Source organism: Cetorhinus maximus, chromosome 6, assembly GCF_964194155.1.
Source record: "Cetorhinus maximus chromosome 6, sCetMax3.hap1.1, whole genome shotgun sequence".
Classification (NCBI taxonomy): Eukaryota; Metazoa; Chordata; class Chondrichthyes; order Lamniformes; family Cetorhinidae; genus Cetorhinus; species Cetorhinus maximus.
The window spans coordinates 156,177,628-156,204,734 of NC_135884.1; the positions used below are offsets into that span (position 1 = coordinate 156,177,628).

General features: G+C 51.6%; 1 protein-coding gene across 1 annotated transcript in view; it reads left to right on the top strand.

Moving 5' to 3' along the window:
- The window catches only part of LOC144682319 (large neutral amino acids transporter small subunit 2-like), a 48,461-nt gene extending 23,709 nt beyond the window's left edge, over positions 1–24,752 (top strand). Inside the window, exons 6-12 of the mRNA XM_078544792.1 lie at positions 3,625–3,778; positions 6,696–6,819; positions 7,878–7,981; positions 14,823–14,919; positions 21,554–21,703; positions 23,149–23,326; positions 24,536–24,752. Coding sequence (XP_078400918.1) covers positions 3,625–3,778; positions 6,696–6,819; positions 7,878–7,981; positions 14,823–14,919; positions 21,554–21,703; positions 23,149–23,326; positions 24,536–24,654 — 926 coding nt within the window. The 3' untranslated portion in view covers positions 24,655–24,752. The remainder of the gene's footprint in view (positions 1–3,624; positions 3,779–6,695; positions 6,820–7,877; positions 7,982–14,822; positions 14,920–21,553; positions 21,704–23,148; positions 23,327–24,535) is intronic.
- Positions 24,753–27,107: the final 2,355 nt, after the last annotated feature.

Here is a 27,107-nt window from a genome sequence, read left to right on the forward strand (position 1 = left end):
TATCCATGTCACTTTGTAGTCTCCTTACATCCTCTTCATAATTTACTTTCCTATCTATATTTGTATCATCAGCAAACTTAGTAACCATTCCTTCAGTCCCTTCATCCAAGTCATTTATATAAATTGTACAAAGTTGAGGCCCCAGCACTGATCCCTGTGGCACACCACTCATCACATCCTGCCAACCAGAAAAAGACCCATTTATGTCAACTCTCTGTTTCCCGTTAGCCAGCCAATCTTCTATCCATGGCAATATGTTACCCCCTACACTATGAGTGTTTATTTTCTGCAATAACCTTTGATGTGGCACTTTATCAAATGCCTCCTGGAAATCTAAGTACAGTACATCCACCGGTTCCCCTTTATCCACAGCACATGTGACTCCTTCAAAGAACTCCAATAAATTCGTTAAACATGATTTCCCTTTTACTAAACCATGTTGACTTTGCCTGGGGCAGGTAGATAAGGTGGTTAAGAAGGCATATGAGATACTTACTTTTATTAACCAAGGCATAGAATACAAGAGGAGGGAGGTTATGCTGGAACTGTATAAAACGTTGGTTATGTCACAACTGGAGTATTGCATCCAGTTCTGGTCACCACATTATAGGAAGGATGTGATTGCACTGGAGAGGGTGCAGAGGAGATTTACCAGGATGCTGCCTGGGCTGGAGGGTCTGAGCTATGAGGAAAGATTGGATAGGCTGGGTTTGGTATCCTTGGAGCAGCGAAGGTTGAGAGGGGACCTGATAGAGGTGTATAAGATTATGAGGGGCATAGATAGGGTGTATAGGAAGGCACTTTTTCCATTAGTAGAGGGGTCAATAACCAGGGGGCATAGATTTAAGGTAAGTGGTAGAAGGCTAAGAGGGGAGTTGAGGAGAAATTTTTTCACCAAGAGGATGGTGGGAGTTTGGAACTCACTGCCTGAAAGGGTGGTTGAGTCAGAAACTCTGGCAACATTTAAGAAGTATTTAGATATTCACTTGCCTTCAGGACTATGGGCCAAGCGCTGGAAAATGGGATTAGTGTAGTCAGATCTTTGTTGACCGGCGCGGACATGATGGGCCGAATGGCCTCCTTCTGTGCTGTAAACGTCTATGAGTCTATGAGGCTGATTGCCTTGAATTTTTCTAAGTGCCCTGCTGTAACATCTTTAATAACAGCTTCTAACATCTTCCCTATGGCAGATGTTAGGCTAACTGGCCTGTAGTTTCCTGCTTTCTGTCTCCCTCCCTTATTGAATAAAGGAGTTACATTTGCTATTTTCCAATCTAATGGAAGCTTCCCTGAATCTAGGGAATTTTGGAAAATTAAAACCAGTGCATCAACTATCTCACCAGCCACTTCTTTCAAGACCTTAGGGTGAAGCCCATCCGGACCTGGGGATTTGTCAGCCCTCAGCCAGCATTTTCAAAATTAAGAAGTGACATGTGTTCATGAAGCCTGTTACTTTCTCTTATCAAGTAATAACACAGAGTGTCTCAGAGCACAACTTCCATGAAACAAATAAAATATGAGAAAAAAGACAAGTTAAATATGAAAGGAAGTCAGGGATTTATGACGTAAACTCATCACATTTTTCTTGCAATCTATGATTAAAGTTGGTTAAAACGTGCCTGGGTTATGGTGTAAGCAGGGACACTGTGGGCAGGGCTGGGGGACCCCTGCTAGGAGGCCAAAGCAACCCCCCACCCACAACTCCCCAGGTGTGGGTGGTTAGATTTCAATTGCCCCTACAACATGCCCCTTAGTCCAAGGTATCATCCCACCAAATCTGGCTGGTCAGCACATTATAGGAAGGATGTGATTGCACTGGAGAGGGCGCAGAGGAGATTTACCAGGATGCTGCCTGGGCTGGAGGGTCTGAGCTATGAGGGAAGATTGGATAGGCTGGGGTTGGTATCCTTGGAGCAGCGAAGGTTGAGAGGGGACCTGATAGAGGTGTATAAGATTATGAGGATAAAGATTAACCCAAGGGCCTCAGGCAAGTTAACCAACAGACTGACATTTCATTTTTACAAATATATGGAATTCAGTTACTGAGTGTAATCTCCAATATATATAATATTTTAATACTGTGCATAATACTATATGGATTATATATCACACTGTAGAATTAATTTTCTAATTGAATTGTAATAGGGAGTCCAGCTTAAATCCAATTTTGACAGTGATTATTGGGCAGCTTATTTTTGAGTTGTTTCATGAGTGGTGGCAGCAATAATTACTGTTTTTACAGCACTCACTTGGTAAAGGGAACAGCCTCCACTTGTCACAGCTCAGTACCTACTTCAGGCCCTCTAGACCTCCCATACATTAATAATTCACTCACCATTAATAAGATGCCACCCCAGCGAAGCTACAATACAGGACCACACAGCAGAAGGAACATGCTAAACACAGAACTAAGCAATCCCACAAGATTAAAGTATTTGCAACCATCAGCCAGAAGTGCCGAGTAGATGATCCATCTCGGCCTCCTCCGGAGGTCCCCAGCATCACAGATGCCAGTCTTCAGCCAATTCGATTCGCTCCACATGAAATCAAGAAATGGCTGAAAGTGCTGGATACTTCAAAGGCTATGGGCCCTGACAATATTCCAGCAATAGTACTGCAGACTTGTGCACCAGAACTAACCATGGTCCTAGCCATGGTGGACAGGTTTTGGGGAGTACAACACTGGCATCTACCGGGTAATGTGAAAATTGCCCAAGCATGTACTGTCCAAAAGAAGCAGGACAAATCCAACCCGGCTAATTACAGCCCCATCAGTTTACTCTCGCTCATCAGTGAAGTGATGGAAAGTGTAGTCGACAGTGCTATCAAGCGACACTTACTCAGCAATAGGTTCAGGGTTCCAGCAGGGCACTTGGCCATTGCTAAGAGCTGCTGTACTTCAGATGGTGGAGGTGGTGGCACAGTGGTATTGTCACTGGACCAGTAATCCAGAGGCCCAGGGTAATGCTCTGGGAGCCTGGCTTTAAATCCCATCACAGCAGATGGTGGGATTTGAATTCAATAAAAATCTGGAATGAAACCATTGCCGATTGCTGTAAAAACCCATCTGGTTCCCCAATATCCTTTAGGGGAAGGAAATCTGCCGTCCTTACCTGGTCTGGCCTACATGTGACTCCAGACCCACAGCAATGTGGTCGACTCTTAAAATGCCCTCTAGGGATGTGCAATAAACCTAGACAGCGATGCCCACATCCCATGAATGAATAAAAAAAGATGAGAAGTTAAACAGAGGCCCCAATGTGGCGATCAGTTGGACCTAAAGGATTCCATGACCATTACTTTGAAAAACAGCAAGAGAATTTTCCCCAGTCTCCTGGACAATATTTACCCCACAATTAACATCACTAAAACAGATTATCTGGTCATTATCACATTGCTGCTGTGGGATCTTGCTGTGCACAAATACGTTGCCACATTTCCAACAATGACTTCATTTCAAAAGTAGATCATTAGCTGTAAAGCACTTTGAGGCACCCTGAGGTTGTGAAAGGTGCTATAGAAATGCGAGTTCTTTCTTTTCCCCTCAGCGTGTTGGAGTGTGGGATTGGATGGGATTCTGTGACTCTGTACGTAACCCACAGACTGGATGCTCTGTTTCCACAGGTCATTATGAATTCTTGAAGCCCAGCGTTGCTTTCGATAGTCAGACGACTCCTGGGGTTGGACACATTGCCCTCGCTTTCCTCCAGGGCTCCTTCTCCTACAGTGGCTGGAACTTCCTCAACTACGTGACAGAAGAATTAGTCGATCCATGCAGGTACAGCCAAGTTAGGGGCATCGATGAGAGTTGAAGCGACAACCCAAGTTCTGAGCGATTTCTTGCAGTCTCCCTGACAGTGGCGTACTGTGCTGGTCACGAGGGACTAGTGTTGGCAACACTGTCTGCTCACTGTTTGTGCTATTGCTGAAAGGCTGGCTCTGGGGGTTTCTGAGGGGAATGGGTTGGGTTTCAGGATTTCTGAAGGTGATGGATTGGGTTTTGGGGTTTCTGGGGGTGATCGGTTGGGTTTTGGGGGTTTCTGAGGGGGTTGGGCTGGGCTTTGAGGTTTCTGAGGGTAAAGGTTTTGGTTTTGGGGTTTCTGAGGGGGATGAGTTGGATTTTGGGGTTTCTGAGGGGGTGGGTTGGATTTTGGGGTTTCTGAGGGTAAAGGTTTGGGTTTTGGGGTTTCTGAGGGGGTTGAGTTGGATTTTGGGGTTTCTGAGGGGGATGGGCTGGGTTTTGGTGTTTCTGAGCGTGTTGGATTGGGTTTTGGGGTTTCTGAGTGGGATGGGCTTGGTTTTGAGGTTTCTGAGGGTAAAACTTCTGGCTGAAAATTATAGAAAATGCTTCAGCCTTATCTTTTACATTGATGTGCTGGGCTCCCCCATCATTGAGGATGGGGATATTTGTGGAGCATCCTCCTCCTCCAATGAGTTGTTTAATTGTCCACCACCATTCAAGACTGGATGTGGCAGGACTTCAGAGTTTAGATCTGATCCGTTGGTTGTGGGATCGCTGAGCCCTGTCTATCATTTGCTGCTTATGCTGTTTGGCACGCAAGTAGTCCTGTGTTATAGCTTCACCAGGTTGACACCTCATCTTTAGGTATGCCTGGTGCTGTTCCTGGCATGCCCTCCTGCACTCTTCATTAAACCAGGGTTGATTCCCCTGGCTTGATGATAATGGTAGAGTGGGGGATATGCCGGGTCATGAGGTTACAGATTGTGTTCGAGTTCAATTCTGCTGCTGCTGATGGCCCACAGTGTGTCATGGTTGCCCAGTTTTGAGTTACTAGATCTGTTTCTGAGGGTGATTGGCCTGTGTTTTTGGGTTTCTGAGGGGGATGGTTTCGATTTTGGGGTTTCTGAGGGGGATGGGTTGGATTTTGGGGTTTCTGAGGGGGATGGGTTGGATTTTGGGGTTTCTGAGGGGGATGGGTTGGATTTTGGGGTTTCTGAGGGGGATGGGTTGGATTTTGGGGTTTCTGAGGGGGATGGGTTGGATTTTGGGGTTTCTGAGGGGGATGGGTTGGATTTTGGGGTTTCTGAGGGGGATGGGTTGGATTTTGGGGTTTCTGAGGGGGATGGGTTGGATTTTGGGGTTTCTGAGGGGGATGGTTTTGATTCTGGGGGTTCTGAGGGGGATGGGTTGGATTTTGGGGTTTCTGAGGGGGGGTGGATTGGATCTTGGGGTTTCTGAGGGGGATGGGTTGGATTTTGGGGTTTCTGAGGGGGTGGGTTGGATTTTGGGGTTTCTGAGGGGGATGGGTTGGATTTTGGGGTTTCTAAGGGGGGTGGGTTGGATTTTGAGGTTTCTGATGGGGATGAGTTGGATTTTGCGGTTTCTGAGGGTAAGGGTTTGCGTTTCCGGGTTTCTGATTGTGCTGGTTGTTTTGGGCTTTAGGTAGAGTTTCTGCTGGTGTTTTTCTGTGCTGTCCCATTCTCTTGTGTTGATTAAGTCTAAGATTAGTGATCCCAATTGAATAATTCTGGGCGACTCTGTTGCACACAGTAACAGTGATTGAACCGTGACACTCCTTCATGTGGCAGGTTAGTGAGGTTTCTCTCTGGTCAATATGGATCCAATATCATCACCATTTTTTCAACTTCTGCCAGAGTCATTATGGGTCAACAACAAAATGTCAGCGGAGAGTGATCCTCCACAGCTCCTCAGCGATTCAGGACATCTAGTTCCACTCCAGAGACACAGCACAAAATACACTGCAATACTTAGGCAGCGCCACACCCTCGGAGGGTCAGTACTGAGGGAGTGCTGCACTCTTGCAAGGTCAGTATTGAGGGGGCACTCCACTGTCAGAGGGTCAGTACTGACAGAGTTGTGCACTGTTGGAGTGTCGGTACTGAGGGAGCGCTGCACAGTCAGGGTGTCAGTACTGAGGGAGTGCAACATTGTCGGAGAGTCATTACTGAGGGAGCGCTGCACTGTCAGGGTGTCAGTACTGAGGGAGTGCAACACTGTTGTAGGGTCAGTGCTGAGGGAGTGCTGCACTGTCGGAGGGTCAGTGCTGAGAGAGTGCTGCACTGTCGGAGGGTCAGTGCTGAGGGAGTGTTGCACTGTCGGAGGGTCAGTGCTGAGGGAGTGCAACACTGTCGGAGGGTCAGTACTGAGGGAGTCAGCACTGTCGGAGGGTCAGTACTGAGGAAGTGCTGCACTATTCAGGATCAGTACTGAGGGAGTGCTGCACTGTCAGGGGGTCAGTGCTGAGGCAGTGCCACACTGTCCGAGGGTCAATAATGTGGGAGTGCTGCACTGTCAGGAAGTCAGTATTGAGGGAGTACTGCACAGTCAGAGGGTCAGTACTGAGCGCTATCTCAGATACTGTTTCTCAGATGAGATGCTAGACTGAGGCCTTGTCTGGCCTGTCAAGTGGATGTAAAAAATCCCAAACCCTATTTCAAAGAGCAGGGAGATCTCCGATATTTACCCCTCAATCATCATCACAGAAAAGGATTATCTGGTCATTATCACATTACTCTTTTTGGAATCTTGCTGTGCACAGACTGGCTGCCATTTTTCCTACATTCCAACAATGACTACAATTCAAAAGTACTTCATTGGCTGCCTGAGGTTGTGGCAGGAGCTATAAAAATGCAAATTCTTTCTTTCTGTATTCCCTCTTGTTTTCTTGAAGTTACAGAATAATTCCCAAATATTTTTCCAATCTTCCTTTCAGGAATATTCCCCGAGCCATCTTCATCTCCATCCCACTGGTGACCTTTGTTTACGTCTTCTCCAACGTGGCCTATGTAACGGCCATGAATCCCCAGGAGTTGCTGGACTCAGGAGCTGTGGCTGTGGTAAGTGAAGCATCTCATTCTGCTGGCCCTGCTGGAGATTTCCCAGCAGATTAATGTCACCAGGGGAAGAGGGAGAGAGGATTGATTTGGCTTCAGGATTCGGTCATGAGGAGTTCCGCAAGCACCAATTATCACCAAAAAGGAGTGATGTTCAGGGTCTCCCTCAGTTGCTGGACTGACAAAATCTTACAAATGGTGATCAACCAATTAACAGCCCCTAGAAAAAATTCCTGCATTATAGAAGCAGGGAAGTTATGCTCAACCTTTAGAAAGCTCTGGTTAGGCCACAGCTAGAGTATTGTATCCAGTTCTAGTCACCACACTTTAGGAAGGATGTGAGGGTCGTTGAGAGGGGGCAGAGGAGATTTACCAGAATGGTTCCAGGGATGAGGGATTTTAACTACAAGGTTAGGTTGGAGAAGCTGGGGTTGTTCTCCTTGGAGCAAAGGAGATTGAGGGGAGATTTGATGAAGGTGGACAAGATGATGAAAGGTTTGGATAAGGTAGACAAAGAAAAACTGTTCCCATTGGCTGATGGTAGAAGGACTAGGGGGACATAGATTTAAGATTTTGGGCAAGAGAAACAGGGGATGTGAGGAAGAACTTTTTTACACAGCGAGTGACCTGAAACTCACTGCCCACGAGGGAGGTGGAAACAGGAACAATCAACGATTTCAAATGGAAATTGGATAGGCACTGGAAGGAAATAAACTTACAGGTTACGGGGATAGAGTGGGGGAATGGGACTGAATGGATTGCTGTACAGAGGCAACATGGACTCGATAGGCCAAATGGTCTCCATCTGTGCCAAAATGATTCTGAGTATTTGAAGAAGAGCAGGGGCAAGTTCTCCCTGGTGTCCTGGCCAATAATCTTCCTCCACCAACATCATTAACAATAGGTTATCGGGCCATGACGACATTGCTGTTGCCACATTTCCTACATTACATCAATGACTACAAATCAACAAATATTTCATTGCCTGTGAAGCACTTTGGGAATCCTGAGGGTGTGAAATGTGCTGTAGAAATGCTAATTCTTTCTTTCTGTTCTCTCAGACGTTTGGTGAGAAGTTACTGGGCTCAATGCCATGGATTATGCCCTTTTCCGTGGTCCTGTCAACATTCGGAGGGATCAACGGTTACCTGTTCACCTCATCCAGGTGAGAATCATCTCCTTGATTCAGGACAAAACCCACACCTGGGAACAGTCGACCCTGACAAACCACCTCTATCCACTGCCTCTCCGCCCCTGACAAACCACCTCTATCCACTGCCTCTCCACCCCTGACAAACCACCTCTATCCACTGCCTTCCCAACCCTGACAAACCACCTCTATCCACTGCCTCTCCACCCCTGACAAACCACCTCTATCCACCGCCTTCCCAACCCTGACAAACCACCTCTATCCACTGCCTCCCCACCCCTGACAAACCACCTCTATCCACTGCCTCTCCACCCCTGACAAACCACCTCTATCCACTGCCTCCCCACCCCTGACAAACCACCTCTATCCACCGCCTCTCCACCCCTGACAAACCACCTCTATCCACTGCCTCTCCACCCCTGACAAACCACCTCTATCCACCGCCTTCCCAACCCTGACAAACCACCTCTATCCACTGCCTCTCCACCCCTGACAAACCACCTCTATCCACTGCCTCTCCGCCCCTGACAAACCACCTCTATCCACTGCCTCCCCACCCCTGACAAACCACCTCTATCCACCGCCTTCCCACCCCTGACAAACCACCTCTATCCACCGCCTTCCCAACCCTGACAAACCACCTCTATCCACTGCCTCTCCACCCCTGACAAACCACCTCTATCCACCGCCTTCCCAACCCTGACAAACCACCTCTATCCACCGCCTTCCCAACCCTGACAAACCACCTCTATCCACTGCCTCTCCACCCCTGACAAACCACCTCTATCCACCGCCTTCCCAACCCTGACAAACCACCTCTATCCACCGCCTCCCCACCCCTGACAAACCACCTCTATCCATCGCCTCTCCACCCCTGACAAACCACCTCTATCCACTGCCTCTCCACCCCTGACAAACCACCTCTATCCACTGCCTTCCCAACCCTGACAAACCACCTCTATCCACTGCCTCCCCACCCCTGACAAACCACCTCTATCCACTGCCTCTCCACCCCTGACAAACCACCTCTATCCACCGCCTCCCCACCCCTGACAAACCACCTCTATCCACCGCCTCTCCACCCCTGACAAACCACCTCTATCCACTGCCTCTCCACCCCTGACAAACCACCTCTAATCACCGCCTTCCCACCCCTGACAAACCAGCTCTAATCACCGCCTTCCCACCCCTGACAAACCACCTCTATCCACTGCCTCCCCACCACTGCCTCCCCACCCCTGACAAACCACCTCTAATCACCGCCTTCCCACCCCTGATAAACCACCTCTAATCACCGCCTCCCCACCCCTGACAAACCACCTCTATCCACTGCCTTCCCAACCCTGACAAACCACCTCTATCCACTGCCTCCCCACCCCTGACAAACCACCTCTATCCACTGCCTCTCCACCCCTGACAAACCACCTCTATCCACTGCCTCTCCGCCCCTGACAAACCACCTCTATCCACTGCCTCCCCACCCCTGACAAACCACCTCTATCCACCGCCTTCCCACCCCTGACAAACCACCTCTATCCACTGCCTCCCCAACCCTGACAAACCACCTCTATCCACTGCCTCTCCACCCCTGACAAACCACCTCTATCCACCGCCTTCCCAACCCTGACAAACCACCTCTATCCACTGCCTCCCCACCCCTGACAAACCACCTCTATCCACCGCCTTCCCAACCCTGACAAACCACCTCTATCCACTGCCTCCCCACCCCTGACAAACCACCTCTATCCACTGCCTCTCCAACCCTGACAAACCACCTCTATCCACTGCCTCTCCAACCCTGACAAACCACCTCTATCCACTGCCTCTCCACCCCTGACAAACCACCTCTATCCACCGCCTTCCCAACCCTGACAAACCACCTCTATCCACTGCCTCTCCACCCCTGACAAACCACCTCTATCCACTGCCTCTCCAACCCTGACAAACCACCTCTATCCACTGCCTCTCCAACCCTGACAAACCACCTCTATCCACTGCCTCTCCACCCCTGACAAACCACCTCTATCCACTGCCTCTCCACCCCTGACAAACCACCTCTATCCACTGCCTCTCCAACCCTGACAAACCACCTCTATCCACTGCCTCTCCACCCCTGACAAACCACCTCTATCCACTGCCTCCCCACCCCTGACAAACCACCTCTATCCACTGCCTCTCCACCCCTGACAAACCACCTCTATCCACTGCCTCTCCAACCCTGACAAACCACCTCTATCCACTGCCTCTCCACTCAGAGAGTTAACAACCTTCCAGAGGTGCCCTGACATCTCCAGGAATTGAAGTTTAGTTTCCAGGAGGTTGCCAGGAGTAACACCCAGGAGAAAATCAGAGGTGGTGTTTCAGAAAATTCTGTGTTTTTCATTGTCTTCGAAAGCTTTCATTTATAATCAAAGGAAAACTGTTTGACAGACCCACTGGAGTAATGAAAAGTCTATCAGCTCTCCAATTGGCTGTGGGAAAGCAGAGTGCTGTGAGGATGGCCCAATGGCAGGAGAGTGGGGCAGGGTGGGTTTAGTAGGGAGGGTCACGTGATAAAATCTCTTGGAATACATCTAATTAAAATTGCTAACCCAATTTGGCAAGTCAATGGTGACAGAGAACAATGCCCAAGACACCAATGTATTTCCCTCTCAAAATCTCTGCTTCCCTAAACATAGAATATAGAAGCAGCGTTAGACCATCCCACCCATCGAGCCCTCTCCGCTATTCAATAGCTTCTGCCTCAACTCCATTTTCCCGCCCGTTCCCCATATCCCTCAATTCTGGAAAGACCAAAAATCTGTCTATCCCAGTCGTAAACATATTCAACAATGTAGCATCCACAGCCCTCTGGGGTAGAGAATTACAAAGATTCACAACCTTTTGAGTGAAGTAATATCTCCTCATCTCAGTCCTAAATGATCAACTCCTTTACAGTATCTAACCCCGTGCTGTACCTGTCCTGAGAGTGTTTGATGGGGACAGTGTAGAGGGAGCTTTACTCTGTATCTAACCCCGTACTGTACCTGTCCTGAGAGTGTTTGATGGGGACAGTGTAGAGGGAGCTTTACTCTGTATCTAACCCCGTGCTGTACCTGTCCTGGGAGTGTTTGATGGGGACAGTGTAGAGGGAGCTTTACTCTGTATCTAACCCTGTGCTGTACCTGTCCTGGGAGTGTTTGATGGGGACAGTGTAGAGAGAGCTTTACTCTGTATCTAACCCCGTGCTGTACCTGCCCTGGGAGTGTTTGGTAGGCACAGTGTAGAGGGAGCTTTACTCTGTTTCTAACCCCGTGTTGTACCTGTCCTGGAAGTGTTTGTTGGGGACAGTGTAGAGGGAGCTTTACTCTGTATCTAACCTCGTGCTGTACCTGTCCTGGGAGTGTTTGATGGGGACAGTGTAGAGGGAGCTTTACTCTGAATCTAATCGCGTGCTGTACCTGTCCTGGGAGTGTTTGATGGGGATAGTGTAGAGGTAGCTTCACTCTGTATCTAATCCCGTGTTGTACCTGTCCTGGGAGTGTTTGATGGGGACAGTTTAGAGGGAGCTTTACTCTGTATCTAACCCCGTGCTGTACCTGTCCTGGGAGTGTTTGATGGGGGCGGTGTAGAGGGAGCTTTACTCTGTATCTAACCCCGTGCTGTACCTGTCCTGGGAGTGTTTGATGGGGACAGTGTAGAGGGAGCTTTACTCTGTATCTAACCCTGTGCTGTACCTGTCCTGGGAGTGTTTGGTAGGGACAGTGTAGAGAGAGCTTTACTCTGTATCTAACCCCGTGCTGTACCTGCCCTGGGAGTGTTTGGTAGGCACAGTGTAGAGGGAGCTTTACTCTGTATCTAACCCCGTGCTGTACCTGTCCTGGGAGTGTTTGATGGGGACAGTGTAGAGGGAGCTTTACTCTGAATCTAATCGCGTGCTGTACCTGTCCTGGGAGTGTTTGATGGGGATAGTGTAGAGGTAGCTTCACTCTGTATCTAATCCCGTGTTGTACCTGTCCTGGGAGTGTTTGATGGGGACAGTGTAGAGGGAGCTTTACTCTGTATCTAACCCCGTGTTGTACCTGTCCTGGGAGTGTTTGATGGGGACGGTGTAGAGGGAGCTTTACTCTGTATCTAACCCCGTGCTGTACCTGTCCTGGGAGTGTTTGGTAGGGACAGTGTAGAGAGAGCTTTACTCTGTATCTAACCCCGTGCTGTACCTGCTCTGGGAGTGTTTGGTAGGCACAGTGTAGAGGGAGCTTTACTCTGTATCTAACCCCGTGTTGTACCTGTCCTGGGAGTGTTTGATGGGGACAGTGCAGAGGGAGCTTTACTCTGTATCTAATCCCATGCCGTACCTGTCCTGGGAGTGTTTGATGGGGACAGTGTAGAGGTACCTTCACTCTGTATCTAATCCCGTGTTGTACCTGTCCTGGGAGTGTTTGATGGGACAGTGTAGAGGGAGCTTTACTCTGTATCTAACCCCGTGCTGCACCTGTCCTGGGAGTGTTTGATGGGGACAGTGTAGAGGGAGCTTTACTCTGTATCTAACCCCGTGCTGTACCTGTCCTGGGAGTGTTTGATGGGAACAGTGTAGAGGGAGCTTTACTCTGTATCTAACCCCGTGTTGTACCTGTCCTGGGAGTGTTTGATGGGGACAGTGTAGAGGGAGCTTTACTCTGTATCTAATCCCGTGCCGTACCTGTCCTGGGAGTGTTTGATGGGGACAGTGTAGAGGTAGCTTCACTCTGTATCTAATCCCGTGTTGTACCTGTCCTGGGAGTGTTTGATGGGGACAGTGTAGAGGGAGCTTTACTCTGTATCTAACCCCGTGTTGTACCTGTCCTGGGAGTGTTTGATGGGGACAGTGTAGAGGGAGCTTTACTCTGTATCTAACCCCATGCTGTACCTGTCCTGGGAGTGTTTGGTAGGGACAGTGTAGAGAGAGCTTTACTCTGTATCTAACCCCGTGCTGTACCTGCCCTGGGAGTGTTTGGTAGGCACAGTGTAGAGGGAGCTTTACTCTGTTTCTAACCCCGTGTTGTACCTGTCCTGGGAGTGTTTGATGGGGACAGTGTAGAGGGAGCTTTACTCTGTATCTAACCCCGTGTTGTACCTGTCCTGGGAGTGTTTGAAGGGGACAGTGTAGAGGGAGCTTTACTCTGTATCTAATCCCGTGCCGTACCTGTCCTGGGAGTGTTTGATGGGGACAGTGTAGAGGTATCTTCACTCTGTATCTAATCCCGTGTTGTACCTGTCCTGGGAGTGTTTGATGGGGACAGTGTAGAGGGAGCTTTACCCTGTATCTAACCCCATGCTGTACCTGTCCTGGGAGTGTTTGATGGGGACAGTGTAGAGGGAGATTTACTCTGTATCTAACCCCGTTCTGTACCTGTCCTGGGAGTGTTTGATGGGGACAGTGTAGAGGGAGCTTTACTCTGTATCTAACCCCGTGCTTTACCTGCCCTGGGAGTGTTTGATGGGACAGTGTAGAGGGAGCTTTACTCTGTATCTAACCCTGTGCTTTACCTGCCCTGGGAGTGTTTGATGGGGACAGTGTAGAGGGAGATTTACTCTGTATCTAACCCCGTGTTGTACCTGTCCTGGGAGTGTTTGATGGGGACAGTGTAGAGAGAGCTTTACCCTGTATCTAACCCCGTGCTGTACCTGTCCTGGGAGTGTTTGGTAGGGACAGTGTAGAGAGAGCTTTACTCTGTATCTAACCCCGTGCTGTACCTGTCCTGGGAGTGTTTGGTAGGCACAGTGTAGAGGGAGCTTTACTCTGTTTCTAACCCCGTGTTGGAGCTGTCCTGGGAGTGTTTGATGGGGACAGTGTAGAGGGAGCTTTACTCTGTATCTAACCCCGTTCTGTACCTGTCCTGGGTGTGTTTGATGGGGACAGTGTAGAGGGAGCTTTACTCTGTATCTAACCCCATGCTTTACCTGCCCTGGGAGTGTTTGATGGGACAGTTTAGAGGGAGCTTTACTCTGTATCTAACCCCGTGCTTTACCCGTCCTGGGAGTGTTTGATGGGGACAGTGTAGAGGGAGATTTAGTCTGTATCTAACCCCGTGTTGTACCTGTCCTGGGAGTGTTTGATGGGGACAGTGTAGAGGGAGCTTTACCCTGTATCTAACCCTGTGCTGTACCTGTCCTGGGAGTGTTTGATGGGGACAGTGTAGAGGGAGCTTTACTCTGTATCTAACCCCGTGCTGTACCTGTCCTGGGAGTGTTTGATGGGGACAGTGTAGAGGGAGCTTTACCCTGTATCTAACCCCGTGCTGTACCTGTCCTGGGAGTGTTTGATGGGGACAGTGTAGAGGGAGCTTTACTCTGTATCTAACCCCATGCTTTACCTGCCCTGGAAGTGTTTGATGGGACAGTTTAGAGGGAGCTTTACTCTGTATCTAACCCCGTGCTTTACCCGTCCTGGGAGTGTTTGATGGGGACAGTGTAGAGGGAGATTTAGTCTGTATCTAACCCCGTGTTGTACCTGTCCTGGGAGTGTTTGATGGGGACAGTGTAGAGGGAGCTTTACCCTGTACCTAACCCCGTGCTGTACCTGTCCTGGGAGTGTTTGATGGGACAGTGTAGAGGGAGCTTTACTCTGGATCTAACCCCGTGCTGTACCTGTCCTGGGAGTGTTTGATGGGGACTGTGTAGAGGGAGCTTTACTCTGTATCTAACCCCGTGCTGTACCTGTTCTGGGAGTGTTTGATGGGGACAGTGTAGAGGGAGCTTTACGCTGTATCTAACACCGTGTTGTACCTGTCCTGGGAGTGTTTGATGGGACAGTGCAGAGGGAGTTATACTCTCTGTATTCTTATTTTTTTCTAGCTGTGATGCTGTGTTCTTTCACTTGGGCTTTTGTTTTCAGACTGTGTTACGCGGGAGCTCGGGAAGGTCACCTGCCAAGTCTGCTAGCGATGATCCACATTAAACGTTGTACTCCCATCCCGGCACTCCTATGCTCGGTAAGATTGTCGTTACGCTCAGCAAGTTAAATCCTGATCTCCCAGCTCTTCCCAATCTCTCACTGACAGAAGGAATAACCTGTGGCACTTCTAACTGCTTAGAAACTGAATGTCAGCTGTGGCTCAGTGGGTAGCTCTCTCCCTCTCTGTGGCTGTGGATAGCACTCTCTCTCTCTCTCTCTGTGGCTGTGGTTAGCTCTCTCTCTCTCTCTCTGTGGCTGTGGATAGCACTCTCTCTCTCTCTCTCTCTCTGTGGCTGTGGATAGCTCTCTCTCTCTCTGTGACTCAGTGGGTAGCTCTCTCTCTCTCTCTCTGTGGCTGTGGTTAGCTCTCTCTCTCTCTCTCTGTGGCTGTTGGTAGCACTCTCTCTCTCTCTCTCTGTGACTCAGTGGGTAACTCTCTCTCTCTCTCTCTGTGACTCAATGGGTAACTCTCTCTCTCTCTCTGTGACTCAATGGGTAACTCTCTCTCTCTCTCTGTGACTCAGTGGGTAACACTCTCTCTGTGACTCAGTGGGTAACTCTCTCTCTCTCTGTGACTCAATGGGTAACTCTCTCTCTCTCTCTGTGACTCAGTGGGTAACACTCTCTCTCTCTCTGTGACTCAGTGGGTAGCACTCTCTCTCTCTCTCTCTCTGTGACTCAGTGGGTAACACTCTCTCTCTCTCTCTGTGACTCAGTGGGTAGCACTCTCTCTCTCTCTGTGATCAGTGGGTAACTCTCTCTCTCTCTCTCTGTGACTCAGTGGGTAACTCTCTCTCTCTCTCTCTCTCTGTGACTCAGTGGATAGCACTATCTCTCTCTCTCTCTGTGACTCAGTGGATAGCACTCTCTCTCTCTCTCTCTCTCTCTGTGACTCAGTGGATAGCACTCTCTCTCTTTCTCTCTCTGTGACTCAGTGGGTAGCACTCTCTCTCTCTCTCTCTCTGTGACTCAGTGGATAGCACTCTCTCTCTCTCTCTCTGTGACTCAGTGGGAGCGCCACACTGTCAGGGGGAGGGAGGGTCAGTACTGAGGGAGCGCCGCACTGTGGGAGGGTCGGTGCTGAGAGGCTACACTGTCTGAGGGTCAGTAGGTGCTGAGAGGCTACACTGTCTGAGGGTCAGTATTGAGAGAGCAACGCACTCGATCACAGTGAGCGTGTTACAGGGAGGGGGTGGTTTGCAGACTGAGGGGTTGTGGGGTATAAAGTGAGGTGAGGGACGTGGGTTATACAGTCAAGGGACAGGTACAGGTATACTGTGAGGGGTGTGGTGCGGGGTGTACAGTGAGTGATGTGGGGTATACACTGAGGTGAGGCGTGTGGGGTGTACAGCGAGGGGTGAAGAGTATACAACGAGGGGTGAGGGGTGTACAGCGAGGGGTGTGGGCTGTACAGCGAGGGGTGTGGGGTGTACAGCGAGGGGTGTGGGCTGTACAGCGAGGGGTGTGGGCTGTACAGCGAGGGGTGAGGGGTGTACAGGGAGGGGTGAGGGGTGTACAGCGAGGGGTGAGGGGTGTACAGGGAGGGGTGAGGGGTGTACAGCGAGGGGTGAGGGGTGTACAGTGAGGGGTGCCGGGTGTACAGTGAGGGGTGTGGAGTGTACAGGGAGGGGTGAGGGGTGTACAGTGAGGGGTGAGGGGGTGAGGGATGTACAGCGAGGGGTGAGGGGTGTACAGCGAGGGGTGAAGGGTGTACAGCGAGGGGTGAGGGGTGTACAGCGAGGGATGAGGGGTGTACAGTGAGGGGTGAGGGGTGTACAGCGAGGGGTGAGGGGTGTGAGGTGTACAGCGAGGGGTGAGAGGTGTACAGCGAGGGGTGAGGGGTGTACAGCGAGGGGTGAGGGGTGTACAGCGAGGGGTGAGGGGTGTACAGCGAGGGGAGAGGGGTGTACAGCGAGGGGTGAGGGGTGTACAGAGAGGGGTGAGGGGTGTACAGTGAGGGGTGTGGGGTGTACAGTGAGGGGTGTGGGGTGTACAGCGAGGGGTGTGGGGTGTACAGCGAGGGGTGTGGGGTGTACAGTGACGGTTGAGGGGTGTACAGTGAGGGGTGAGGCGTGTACAGTGAGGGGTGTACAGTGAGGGGTGTACAGTGAGGGGTGTGGGGTGTACAGTGAGGGGTGTGGGGTGAGGGGTGTACAGCGAGGATTGTAGGGTGTACAGCGAGGGGTGTACAGTGAGGGGTGTGGGGTGTACAGTGAGGGGTGTGGGGTGAGGGGTGTACAGTGAGGGGTGAGGGGTATACAGTGAGGGGTGTGGTGTATACAGTGAGGGGTGTGGTGTATACAGTGAGGGGTGTGGGGTGAGGGGTGTACAGTGATGGGTGAGGGGTGTGGGGTGAGGGGTGCACAGCGAGGGGTGTACAGCCAGGGGTGAGGGGTGTACAGCGAGGGGTGAGGGGTGTACAGTGAGGTGTGAGGGGTATACAGTGAGGGGTGAGGGGTGTACAGCGAGGGGTGAGGGGTGTACGGTGAGGGGGGAGGGGCAAGGGGTGTGGGGTGTACAGCGAGGGGTGTGGGGTGTACAGTGAGGGGTGTGGGGTGTACAGCGAGGGGTGAGGGGTGTACAATGAGGGGTGAGGGGTGTGGGGTGTACAGTGAGCGGTGTGGGGTGTACAGTGAGGGGTGAGGGGTGTACAGTGAGGGGTGTATAGTGAGGGGTGTGGGCTGTACAGTGAGGGATGTACAGTGAGGGGTGTGGGGTGTACAGCGAGGGGTGAGGGGTGTACAGCGAGGGGTGAGGGGTGTACAGCGAGGGGTGAGGGGTGTACAGTGAGGGGTGAGGGGTGTACAGTGAGGGGTGAGGGGCGTGGGGTGTACAGCGAGGGGTGTGGGGTGTACAGCGAGGGGTGAGGGGCGTGGGGTGTACAGCGAGGGGTGAGGGGTGTACAGCGAGGGGTGTGGGGTGTACAGCGAGGGGTGTGGGGTGTACAGCGAGGGGTGTGGGGTGTACAGCGAGAGGTGAGGGGTGTACAGCGAGGGGTGAGGGGTGTACAGTGAGGGGTGAGGGGTGTGGGGTGAGGGGTGAGGGGTGTACAGCGAGGGGTGAGGGGTGTACAGTGAGGGGTGAGGGGTGTACAGTGAGGAGTGAGGGGTGTACAGTGAGGGGTGAGGGGTGTACAGTGAGGGGTGAAGGGTGTACAGCGAGGGGTGTATAGTAAGGGGTGTGGGGTGTACAGTGAGGGGTGTGGGGTGTACAGTGAGGGGTGTGGGGTGTACAATGAGGGGTGTGGGGTATACAGTGAGGGGTGAGGGGTGTACAGTGAGGGGTGAGGGGTGTACAGCGAGGGGTGAGGAGTGTACAGTGAGGGGTGTACAGTGAGGGGTGAGGGGTGTACAGCGAGGGGTGAGGAGTGTACAGTGAGGGGTGAGGGGTGTACAGCGAGGGGTGAGGGGTGTACAGCGAGGGGTGAGGAATGTACAGTGAGGGGTGAGAAGTGTACAGCGAGGGGTGAGGGGTATACAGCGAGGGGTGAGGGGTTTATAGCAAGGGGTGAGGGGTGTACAGCGAGGCGTGTGGGGTGTACATAGGGGTGTGGGGTGTACAGCGAGGGGTGAGGGGTGTACAGCGAGGGGTGTGGGGTGTACAGCGAGGGGTGAGGGGTGTACAGTGAGGGGTGAGGGGTGTATAGTGAGGGGTGTACAGCGAGGGGTGAGGGGTGTACAGTGAGGGTTGTGGTGTGTACAATGAGGGGTGAGGGGTGTATAGTGAGGGGTGTACAGCGAGGGGTGTGGGGTGTACAGTGAGGGGTGAGGGGTGTATAGTGAGGGGTGTACAGCGAGGGGTGAGGGGTGTACAGTGAGGGGTGTGGGGTGTACAGCGAGGGGTGAGGGGTGTACAGTGAGGGGTGAGGGGTGTACAGCGAGGGGTGAGGGGTGTACAGCGAGGGGTGAGGGGTGTACAGCGAGGGGTGAGGGGTGTACAGTGAGGGGTGAGGGGTGTACAGTGAGGGGTGAGGGGTGTACAGTGAGGGGTGTGGGGTGTACAGTGAGGGGTGTGGGGTGTACAGCGAGGGGTGAGGGGTGTACAGCGAGGGGTGAGGGGTGTACAGCGAGGGGTGAGGGGTGTACAGTGAGGGGTAAGGGTTGTACAGTGAGGGGTGAGGGGTGTACAGTGAGGGGTGAGGGGTGTACAGTGAGGGTTGAGGGGTGTGGGGTGTACAGCAAGGGGTGAGGGGTGTACAGTGAGGTGCGTGGGGTGTACAGTGAGGGGTGTGGGGTGTACAGTGAGGGGTGTGGGGTGTACAGTGAGGGGTGAGGGGTGTACAGTGAGGGGTGAGGGGTGTACAGTGAGGGGTGTGGGGTGTACAGGGAGGGGTGAGGGGTGTACAGCGAGGGGTGAGGGGTGTACAGCGAGGGGTGAGGGGTGTACAGCGAGGGGTGAGGGGTGTACAGCGAGGGGTGAGGGGTGTACAGCGAGGGGTGAGGGGTGTACAGCGAGGGGTGAGGGGTGTACAGCGAGGGGTGAGGGGTGTACAGCGAGGGGTGAGGGGTGTACAGCGAGGGGTGAGGGGTGTACAGCGAGGGGTGAGGGGTGCACAGCGAGGGGTGAGGGGTGTACAGCGAGGGGTGAGGGGTGTACAGTGAGGGGTGAGGGGTGTACAGTGAGGGGTGAGGGGTGTACAGTGAGGGGTGTGGGGTGTACGGTGAGGGGTGTGGGGTGTACAGCGAGGGGTGAGGGGTGTACAGCGAGGGGTGAGGGGTGTACAGCGAGGGGTGAGGGGTGTACAGTGAGGGGTGAGTGTTGTACAGTGAGGGGTGAGGGGTGTACAGTGAGGGGTGAGGGGTGTACAGTGAGGGTTGAGGGGTGTGGGGTGTACAGCAAGGGGTGAGGGGTGTACAGAGGTGTGTGGGGTGTACAGTGAGGTGTGTGGGGTGTACAGTGAGGGGTGTGGGGTGTACAGTGAGGGGTGAGGGGTGTACAGTGAGGGGTGAGGGGTGTACAGCAAGGGGTGTGGGGTGTACAGGGAGGGGTGAGGGGTGTACAGCGAGGGGTGAGGGGTGTACAGCGAGGGGTGAGGGGTGTACAGCGAGGGGTGAGGGGTGTACAGCGAGGGGTGAGGGGTGTACAGCAAGGGGTGAGGGGTGTACAGCGAGGGGTGAGGGGTGTACAGCGAGGGGTGAGGGGTGTACAGCGAGGGGTGAGGGGTGTACAGTGAGGGGTGAGGGGTGTACAGCGAGGGGTGAGGGGTGTACAGCGAGGGGTGTACAGTGAGGGGTGAGGGGTGTACAGTGAGGGGTGAGGGGTGTACAGCGAGGGGTGAGGGGTGTACAGTGAGGGGTGTACAGTGAGGGGTGTACAGCGAGGGGTGAGGGGTGTACAGCGAGGGGTGAGGGGTGTACAGTGAGGGGTGTACAGTGAGGGGTGAGGGGTGTACAGCGAGGGGTGAGGGGTGTACAGCGAGGGGTGAGGGGTGTACAGCGAGGGGTGAGGAGTGTACAGTGAGGGGTGAGGGGTGTACAGCGAGGGGTGAGGGGTGTACAGCGAGGGGTGAGGGGTGTACAGCGAGGGGTGAGGGGTGTACAGCGAGGGGTGAGGGGTGTACAGCGAGGGGTGAGGGGTGTACAGCGAGGGGTGAGGAGTGTACAGAGGGGTAAGAGGTGTACAGTGAGGGGTGTACAGTGAGGGGTGAGGCGTGTACAGTGAGGGGTGAGGGGTGTACAGTGAGGGGTGTACAGTGAGGGGTGAGGGGTGTACAGTGAGGGGTGTACAGCGAGGGGTGAGGCGAGTACAGTGAGGGGTGTACAGTGAGGGGTGTACAGTGAGGGGTGAGGCGTGTACAGTGAGGGGTGAGGGGTGTACAGTGAGGGGTGAGGGGTGTACAGTGAGGGTTGAGGGGTGTGGGGTGTACAGTGAGGGGTGTACAGTGAGGGGTGAGGGGTGTACAGTGAGGGGTGTGGGGTGTACAGTGAGGGGTGTACAGTGAGGGGTGAGGGGTGTACAGTGAGGGGTGAGGGGTGTACAGCGAGGGGTGTGGGGTGTACAGTGAGGGGAGAGGGGTGTACAGTGAGGGGTGTACAGTGAGGGGTGAGGGGTGTACAGCGAGGGGTGAGGGGTGTACAGCGAGGGGTGAGGGGTGTACAGTGAGGGGTGAGGGGTGTACAGCGAGGGGTGAGGGGTGTACAGCGAGGGGTGAGGGGTGTACAGTGAGGGGTGAGGGGTGTACAGCGAGGGGTGAGGGGTGTACAGCGAGGGGTGAGGGGTGTACAGTGAGGGGTGAGGGGTGTACAGCGAGGGGTGAGGGGTGTACAGCGAGGGGTGAGGGGTGTACAGCGAGGGGTGTGGGGTGTACAGCGAGGGGTGAGGGGTGTACAGCGAGGGGTGAGGGGTGTACAGCGAGGGGTGAGGGGTGTACAGCGAGGGGTGAGGGGTGTACAGCGAGGGGTGAGGGGTGTACAGTGAGGGGTGAGGGGTGTACAGCGAGGGGTGAGGGGTGTACAGCGAGGGGTGTGGGGTGTACAGCGAGGGGTGAGGGGTGTACAGCGAGGGGTGAGGGGTGTACAGCGAGGGGTGAGGGGTGTACAGCGAGGGGTGAGGGGTGTACAGCGAGGGGTGAGGGGTGTACAGCGAGGGGTGAGGGGTGTACAGCGAGGGGTGAGGGGTGTACAGCGAGGGGTGTATCTCTTACTGTTATATTTGTCCTTTTCCTCCTCCAGTGTGTCACCTCCTTGTTGATGCTGATTATTGCGGATATTTACACATTGATTAATTACGTGGTGTTCATTAATTATTTGTGTTACGGAGTTACTGTAACCGCACTCCTCGTCCTCCGTTGGAAGAAGCCTAATATTTCTAGACCAATTAAGGTAGGTCTGGAGTCTCAGCACCTTCTCATCCCCTCTCAGCTTCCCTTTCACTTCTCCGCATTATAATATTGTTCTTTCCTCGATATCTCACCTACACACAGCCTCTCTCCCGATCTATCTCACTGTGTTTAAAATAAAGGCCTCTCACTCCTGCTCCTTATTCTTTTCCAAGGCCCCAAACTGCAAATTTATACATTGCCATCACCTCCCTCCCCCTGCCAGCCCTCCCTGGAAACACAGACATTTACAGCACAACTGAGGCCATTCAGCCCAGGCTGGCCACTGAAACCCATGACAGGATGCCAGTCTGCTCCTGGTGCTGGATCCCACTCCAGGGCTTGGGCCAAAAGACAAAGGCTGACATTCCAGTGCAGGCTTGAGGGAGAGCTACACTGTCAGAGGTGCCGTTTTTCAGACAGCCAAAAACTGAGGTCCCATCTGCCTGCTTAGGTGGATGTAAAATAGCCCATGATGCTATTTCAAAGATCATCAAGGGAGTTATCCCCAGTTATTTATAACTGGGTTATTGAGTTAGCCCCAATATTTATGCATCAACATCAAAAAATCAGACGATCTGGTCTTTCTCACCTTGCTGTTTGTCAGGGTTTGCTCTGTGCAATGGTTGTGAAAAGCACTGTATCAATGAAAGCCTTTCTTTTTCCTCTGTGCTACCACAATCTCAAATTAATCGCACTGTCCCGCTCTCTCTGCATAACCATTTATCAACTGCAGAACTAATCCTACTGTCCCATTCTGTGCGCAAAGCCCCGTATCAATCCCAACCAAAGCCCCGTATCAATCCCAACCTAAGCCCACTGCCCCTCCCTTTCCCCATAACCCTGTATCAATCCCCAACCTATTCCCATTCCCCCACTCTCCCCATAGCTGTGTATCAATCCCCAAACTAATTCCATAAACTTTGGCTTTGCCCAGTAATCTTACTCGCACTGAGTCCCGTTCACCTACCATCCCTATGTTCACTGATCTACATTGGCTCCCAGTCCAGCAACATCTCCATTTTAAATTTCTCATCCTTATTTTCAAATCCCTCCACGGCTTAGGTCCTCCCTGTCTCTGTGACCTCCTCCAGCCCCAACTAAACTCTGAGATATCTGCACTTATCCAATTTGAGCCTCTTGAACATCCCCAATTTCCTTCTCCCCATAATTAGCAGCTGTGTCGTCAGCTGCCTGGGCCCTGAGCTCTTGAATTCACTCCCTAGATCTCTGCACCTCTCTCCCCCTTTAAACAATACCTTAAACGTACGTCTTTGACCAAGTCCCGCTCTATTATCTCCTGAAATGGCTTGGTATCAAATGTGAACTATCTTGGGATGTTTTACTACTTATATAAATACAAGTTATTGATCAACTCTACAGACCTCTATCAGTCTGAGTGCCGATCTCTAATGACCCTGATTTCAATCTCAGCTCTTTTCCCTCCAGGTAAATCTGCTGTTCCCGGTTGTTTACCTGCTGTTTTGGGCCTTCCTGCTGGTGTTCAGCTTCTATTCGGAGCCGGTGGTGTGTGGCACTGCCCTGGTCATTATACTGACTGGTGTTCCTGTCTATCTGCTGGGAATCCAATGGAGCAAGAAGCCAAAGTATTTCAATGATGTGATCGGTGAGACTGGAGCAAGAAATGCCTCCAACTGTAACCTTACTAAATTTGTAGATGGAAGTAAAACTGGGTGGGAGCGGGAGATACCGTAGTTCAAGTTATCAACATCAGAAAGAATTCAAAGCAATTGGGAAGTGAGATTTATCAGAGAAATGTTGCACACATTGGAACAAAGCATCCACCATTAGTCCATCAGTGAAACAAGACTGAACAATATGTGACATCTCAAGGCTGCAAAATGCCAAGGAGTGAAAGCCAACCCCTAGATACCCTCACCCTCCCATCCCCCTACCCTCAAACACCCTCACTGGTTGAGGTGAATAGTGTAGGTATGTAAGTGGGGGGGGGAAGCCGGATAAACATGAGAGGAAAAGGAATAGGAAATGCTGATAGGGTGAGATGAAGTCAATTGTTTCAAGACTGAGATCAACAGATTTTAGATGGATAAGGGTATTCAGGGATATGGAGCAAAGGCAGGTCAAATAGAGTTGAAATGCAAATCAGCTATGATCTAACAGAATGATGGAACAAGCTTGAAGGGCTGAATGGCCTCCTCTTGTCCCTTGGTGTGAAGAAGTGCTGCCTGATTTTACCTTGGATGTCTGGCTCTCATGTTAAGATTCTACTGCTTGTTCTGGACTTCCCCACCAGAGGGGATAGATTCTCTCTATCCACCCTATTCAATCCTTTAACCATCTAAAAGACCGCAATCAAATCACCCCAAAGGTGGAAAAATAATAGAAAGGGGAAAACAGTGGGAGAATTCTATAGAGACCATTTCCCAACTCAGCACAATAGAAGACAGTGTTGATGAGAACTTTCTGCCCTTCAATTTTTTCCTGGGTTCATCACTGACCCCAAATCCTGCAAGGGGTTAGAAGTGCAAGAGTAAAAAAGTCTTGCTGTAATTACATAGGGTTTTGCTTGGACCACACCTGGAGTATTATGTACAGCTTTGGCCCCCGTACCTAAGAAAGGATATTCTTGTCTTAGAGGGGGTGCAACAGAGGTTTGTGAGACTGGTTCCTGAGATGAGAGGGTTGTCGTGTGAGGAGAAGTTGAGTTTAGAAGAGTGAGAGGTGATCTCATCGAAATAGGTCAAATTCTTAAGAGTTTAACACAGTATTTTGAGAGGCTGTTTCCCCTGGCTGGAGAGTATAGAAATGCTATTTATTACATTCTGAACCAGTTGGGTGTGTTCTCATTTTTCAGAATCAATGACATTTTCCGGGCAGAAGTTTTGTTTCGTCATTTTTCCACAAGAGGAGATTCCAGAAGAGAATGGGCAGCCTCTCACCCTCAATCAAAACAAAAAGTACCGGGATGCATAGCTGACCCTCAACCTGGATGCATCCCAGAGCACAACCAACCAGCTGTCACCAAACTGTGACCAACAACAAGGACAGAAGGAAATGTTTTGCCAAAAGACAAAAAGGAAAAAAAAAAATTACTGGAGGGGGAGAAATTCTGATGTTTTCTGTTTAGGGATCAATCTGATAAGAATTCAGTAGAGCCTATGGGAAAGTCCCTCTAACCACCAGAAGGAAGCTGCAGCCTCCAAGCCTGAGTGTATCACCCTCAGTACGCCCCGATTAGGATCAATTCTATCTCCCCTCTGCTTGAGGGACTGACCTGATCCAAGCTTGAATTACAATTATCATGGACTAGTCAATTCAGTTCAAGCACGACCATTTCCCCTGTCAATAAACAAGACAGAACAAACTTGGTCCACTGTTAACTAAACGCTCCCCACATCCTTCAATCCCAACCACATGCCCTTTCCCCATTATCTCCCAATCTCACCTTTTCCCCATACCCCTCAATCCTACCCACCTTCTCCCTATATATATCAATCCCTGCCTACTCACCTGTTCCCCATATCCCCCTCTCTCCAGAAGTAACTCCCAGCCTCCCTGACCCTCAGGCCCTCTTGGTCCATCACTGCTCATTCTACATCATGTCTGCTCCAGCTCTACATACGTTCCTTTTAATGTCTCTTTTCTTTGGAGCTTTTGCTGGTGCCAGTCCTGATCCAGTATTCCCGATTGCAGCGCCAGTCCTGATCCAGTATTCCCGATTGCAGTTCCAGTCCTGATCCAGTATTCCCGATTGCAGCACCAGTCCTGATCCAGTATTCCCGATTGCAGTTCCAGTCCTGATCCAGTATTCCCGATTGCAGCGCCAGTCCTGATCCAGTATTCCCGATTGCAGTTCCAGTCCTGATCCAGTATTCCCGATTGCAGCGCCAGTCCTGATCCAGTATTCCCAATTGCAGCACCAGTCCTGATCCAGTATTCCCGATTGCAGCTCCAGTCCTGATCCAGTATTCCCGATTGCAGCGCCAGTCCTGATCCAGTATTCCCGATTGCAGCGCCAGTCCTGATCCAGTATTCCCGATTGCAGCGCCAGTCCTGATCCAGTATTCCCGATTGCAGCGCCAGTCCTGATCCAGTATTCCCGATTGCAGTTCGTCCTGATCCAGTATTCCCGATTGCAGCTCCAGTCCTGATCCAGTATTCCCGATTGCAGCGCCAGTCCTGATCCAGTATTCCCGATTGCAGCGCCAGTCCTGATCCAGTATTCCCGATTGCAGCGCCAGTCCTGATCCAGTATTCCCGATTGCAGCGCCAGTCCTGATCCAGTATTCCCGATTGCAGTGCCAGTCCTGATCCATTATTCCCGATTGCAGCGCCAGTCCTGATCCCATATTCCTGATTACAGTGCCAGTCCTGATCCAGTATTCCCGATTGCAGTGCCAGTCCTGATCCAGTATTCCCAATTGCAGCGCCAGTCCTGATCCCGTATTCCCGATTGCAGCGCCAGTCCTGATCCCGTATTCCCGATTGCAGTGTCAGTCTTGTTCTGCACAGCTGTGCTGCTTTGCTATATGCTCTGTTTCCAAATCCAGCCTTTCCCAGCATTGTGTCCGCTGACAATTTCTGCTCAAATGAAGAATTTTCAGACAAGTAGCGGGAGGGCATGGTCAACGGGCATCAAGGCCGTGTTGGCATGGTGCTGCCCTTACCCATATCCCCATCGTTACCCTGTGCTCCAGGCTTGAAAATCAGAATCAGAATGAAATAGCAAATTTTCATCCACTCTGCCAGATTCCCCAACCAGAACCAGTGTGTTTTTCCTTTTGCAGGGATGGAGTAGTGACACTAATCGTGATACAGGAAGAGCTTGAGGAAAACCTTGATTAGACTCAATAAAGTTCTTCCAATCCTGAAGCCTATTCCTTTTCTAATTATTAAATGAATGGAATTTCAGCACTTGTAGATTTAAAGTTCAACATGAATTTTTAATGTTTTTTTAAAGAGCCAACACCAAATACTCACCGTGCACAATGTCTTAGTTTCTGGAAAATACATCAAGGTTAAAAAAGCCCAGCATTTATTACATTGATCAAGTAATCCCATTTTCACGACTGTCCTTCATAATCCAAGTAGGAAGATGACTGCATTCTCCACCATCAACCTCCCTCCCCACCCACACTCGCAAATCCTCCTCTCAGCATCAGCTGTGGTTCAGTGGGTGGCTCCCTTACCTCTGAGTCAGAAGGTTCTGGGTTCAAGTCTCACCTGAACACATAATCCAGGCTCTCATTCCAATGTAATGTATAGGGAGGGCTGCACTATCAGAGGGTCAGTGCTGAGGGAGGGCTGCACTATCAGAGGGTCAGTGCTGAGGGAGGGCTGCCCTATCAGAGGGTCAGTGCTGAGGGAGGGCTGCCCTATCAGAGGGTCAGTGCTGAGGGAGGGCTGCCCTATCAGAGGGTCAGTGC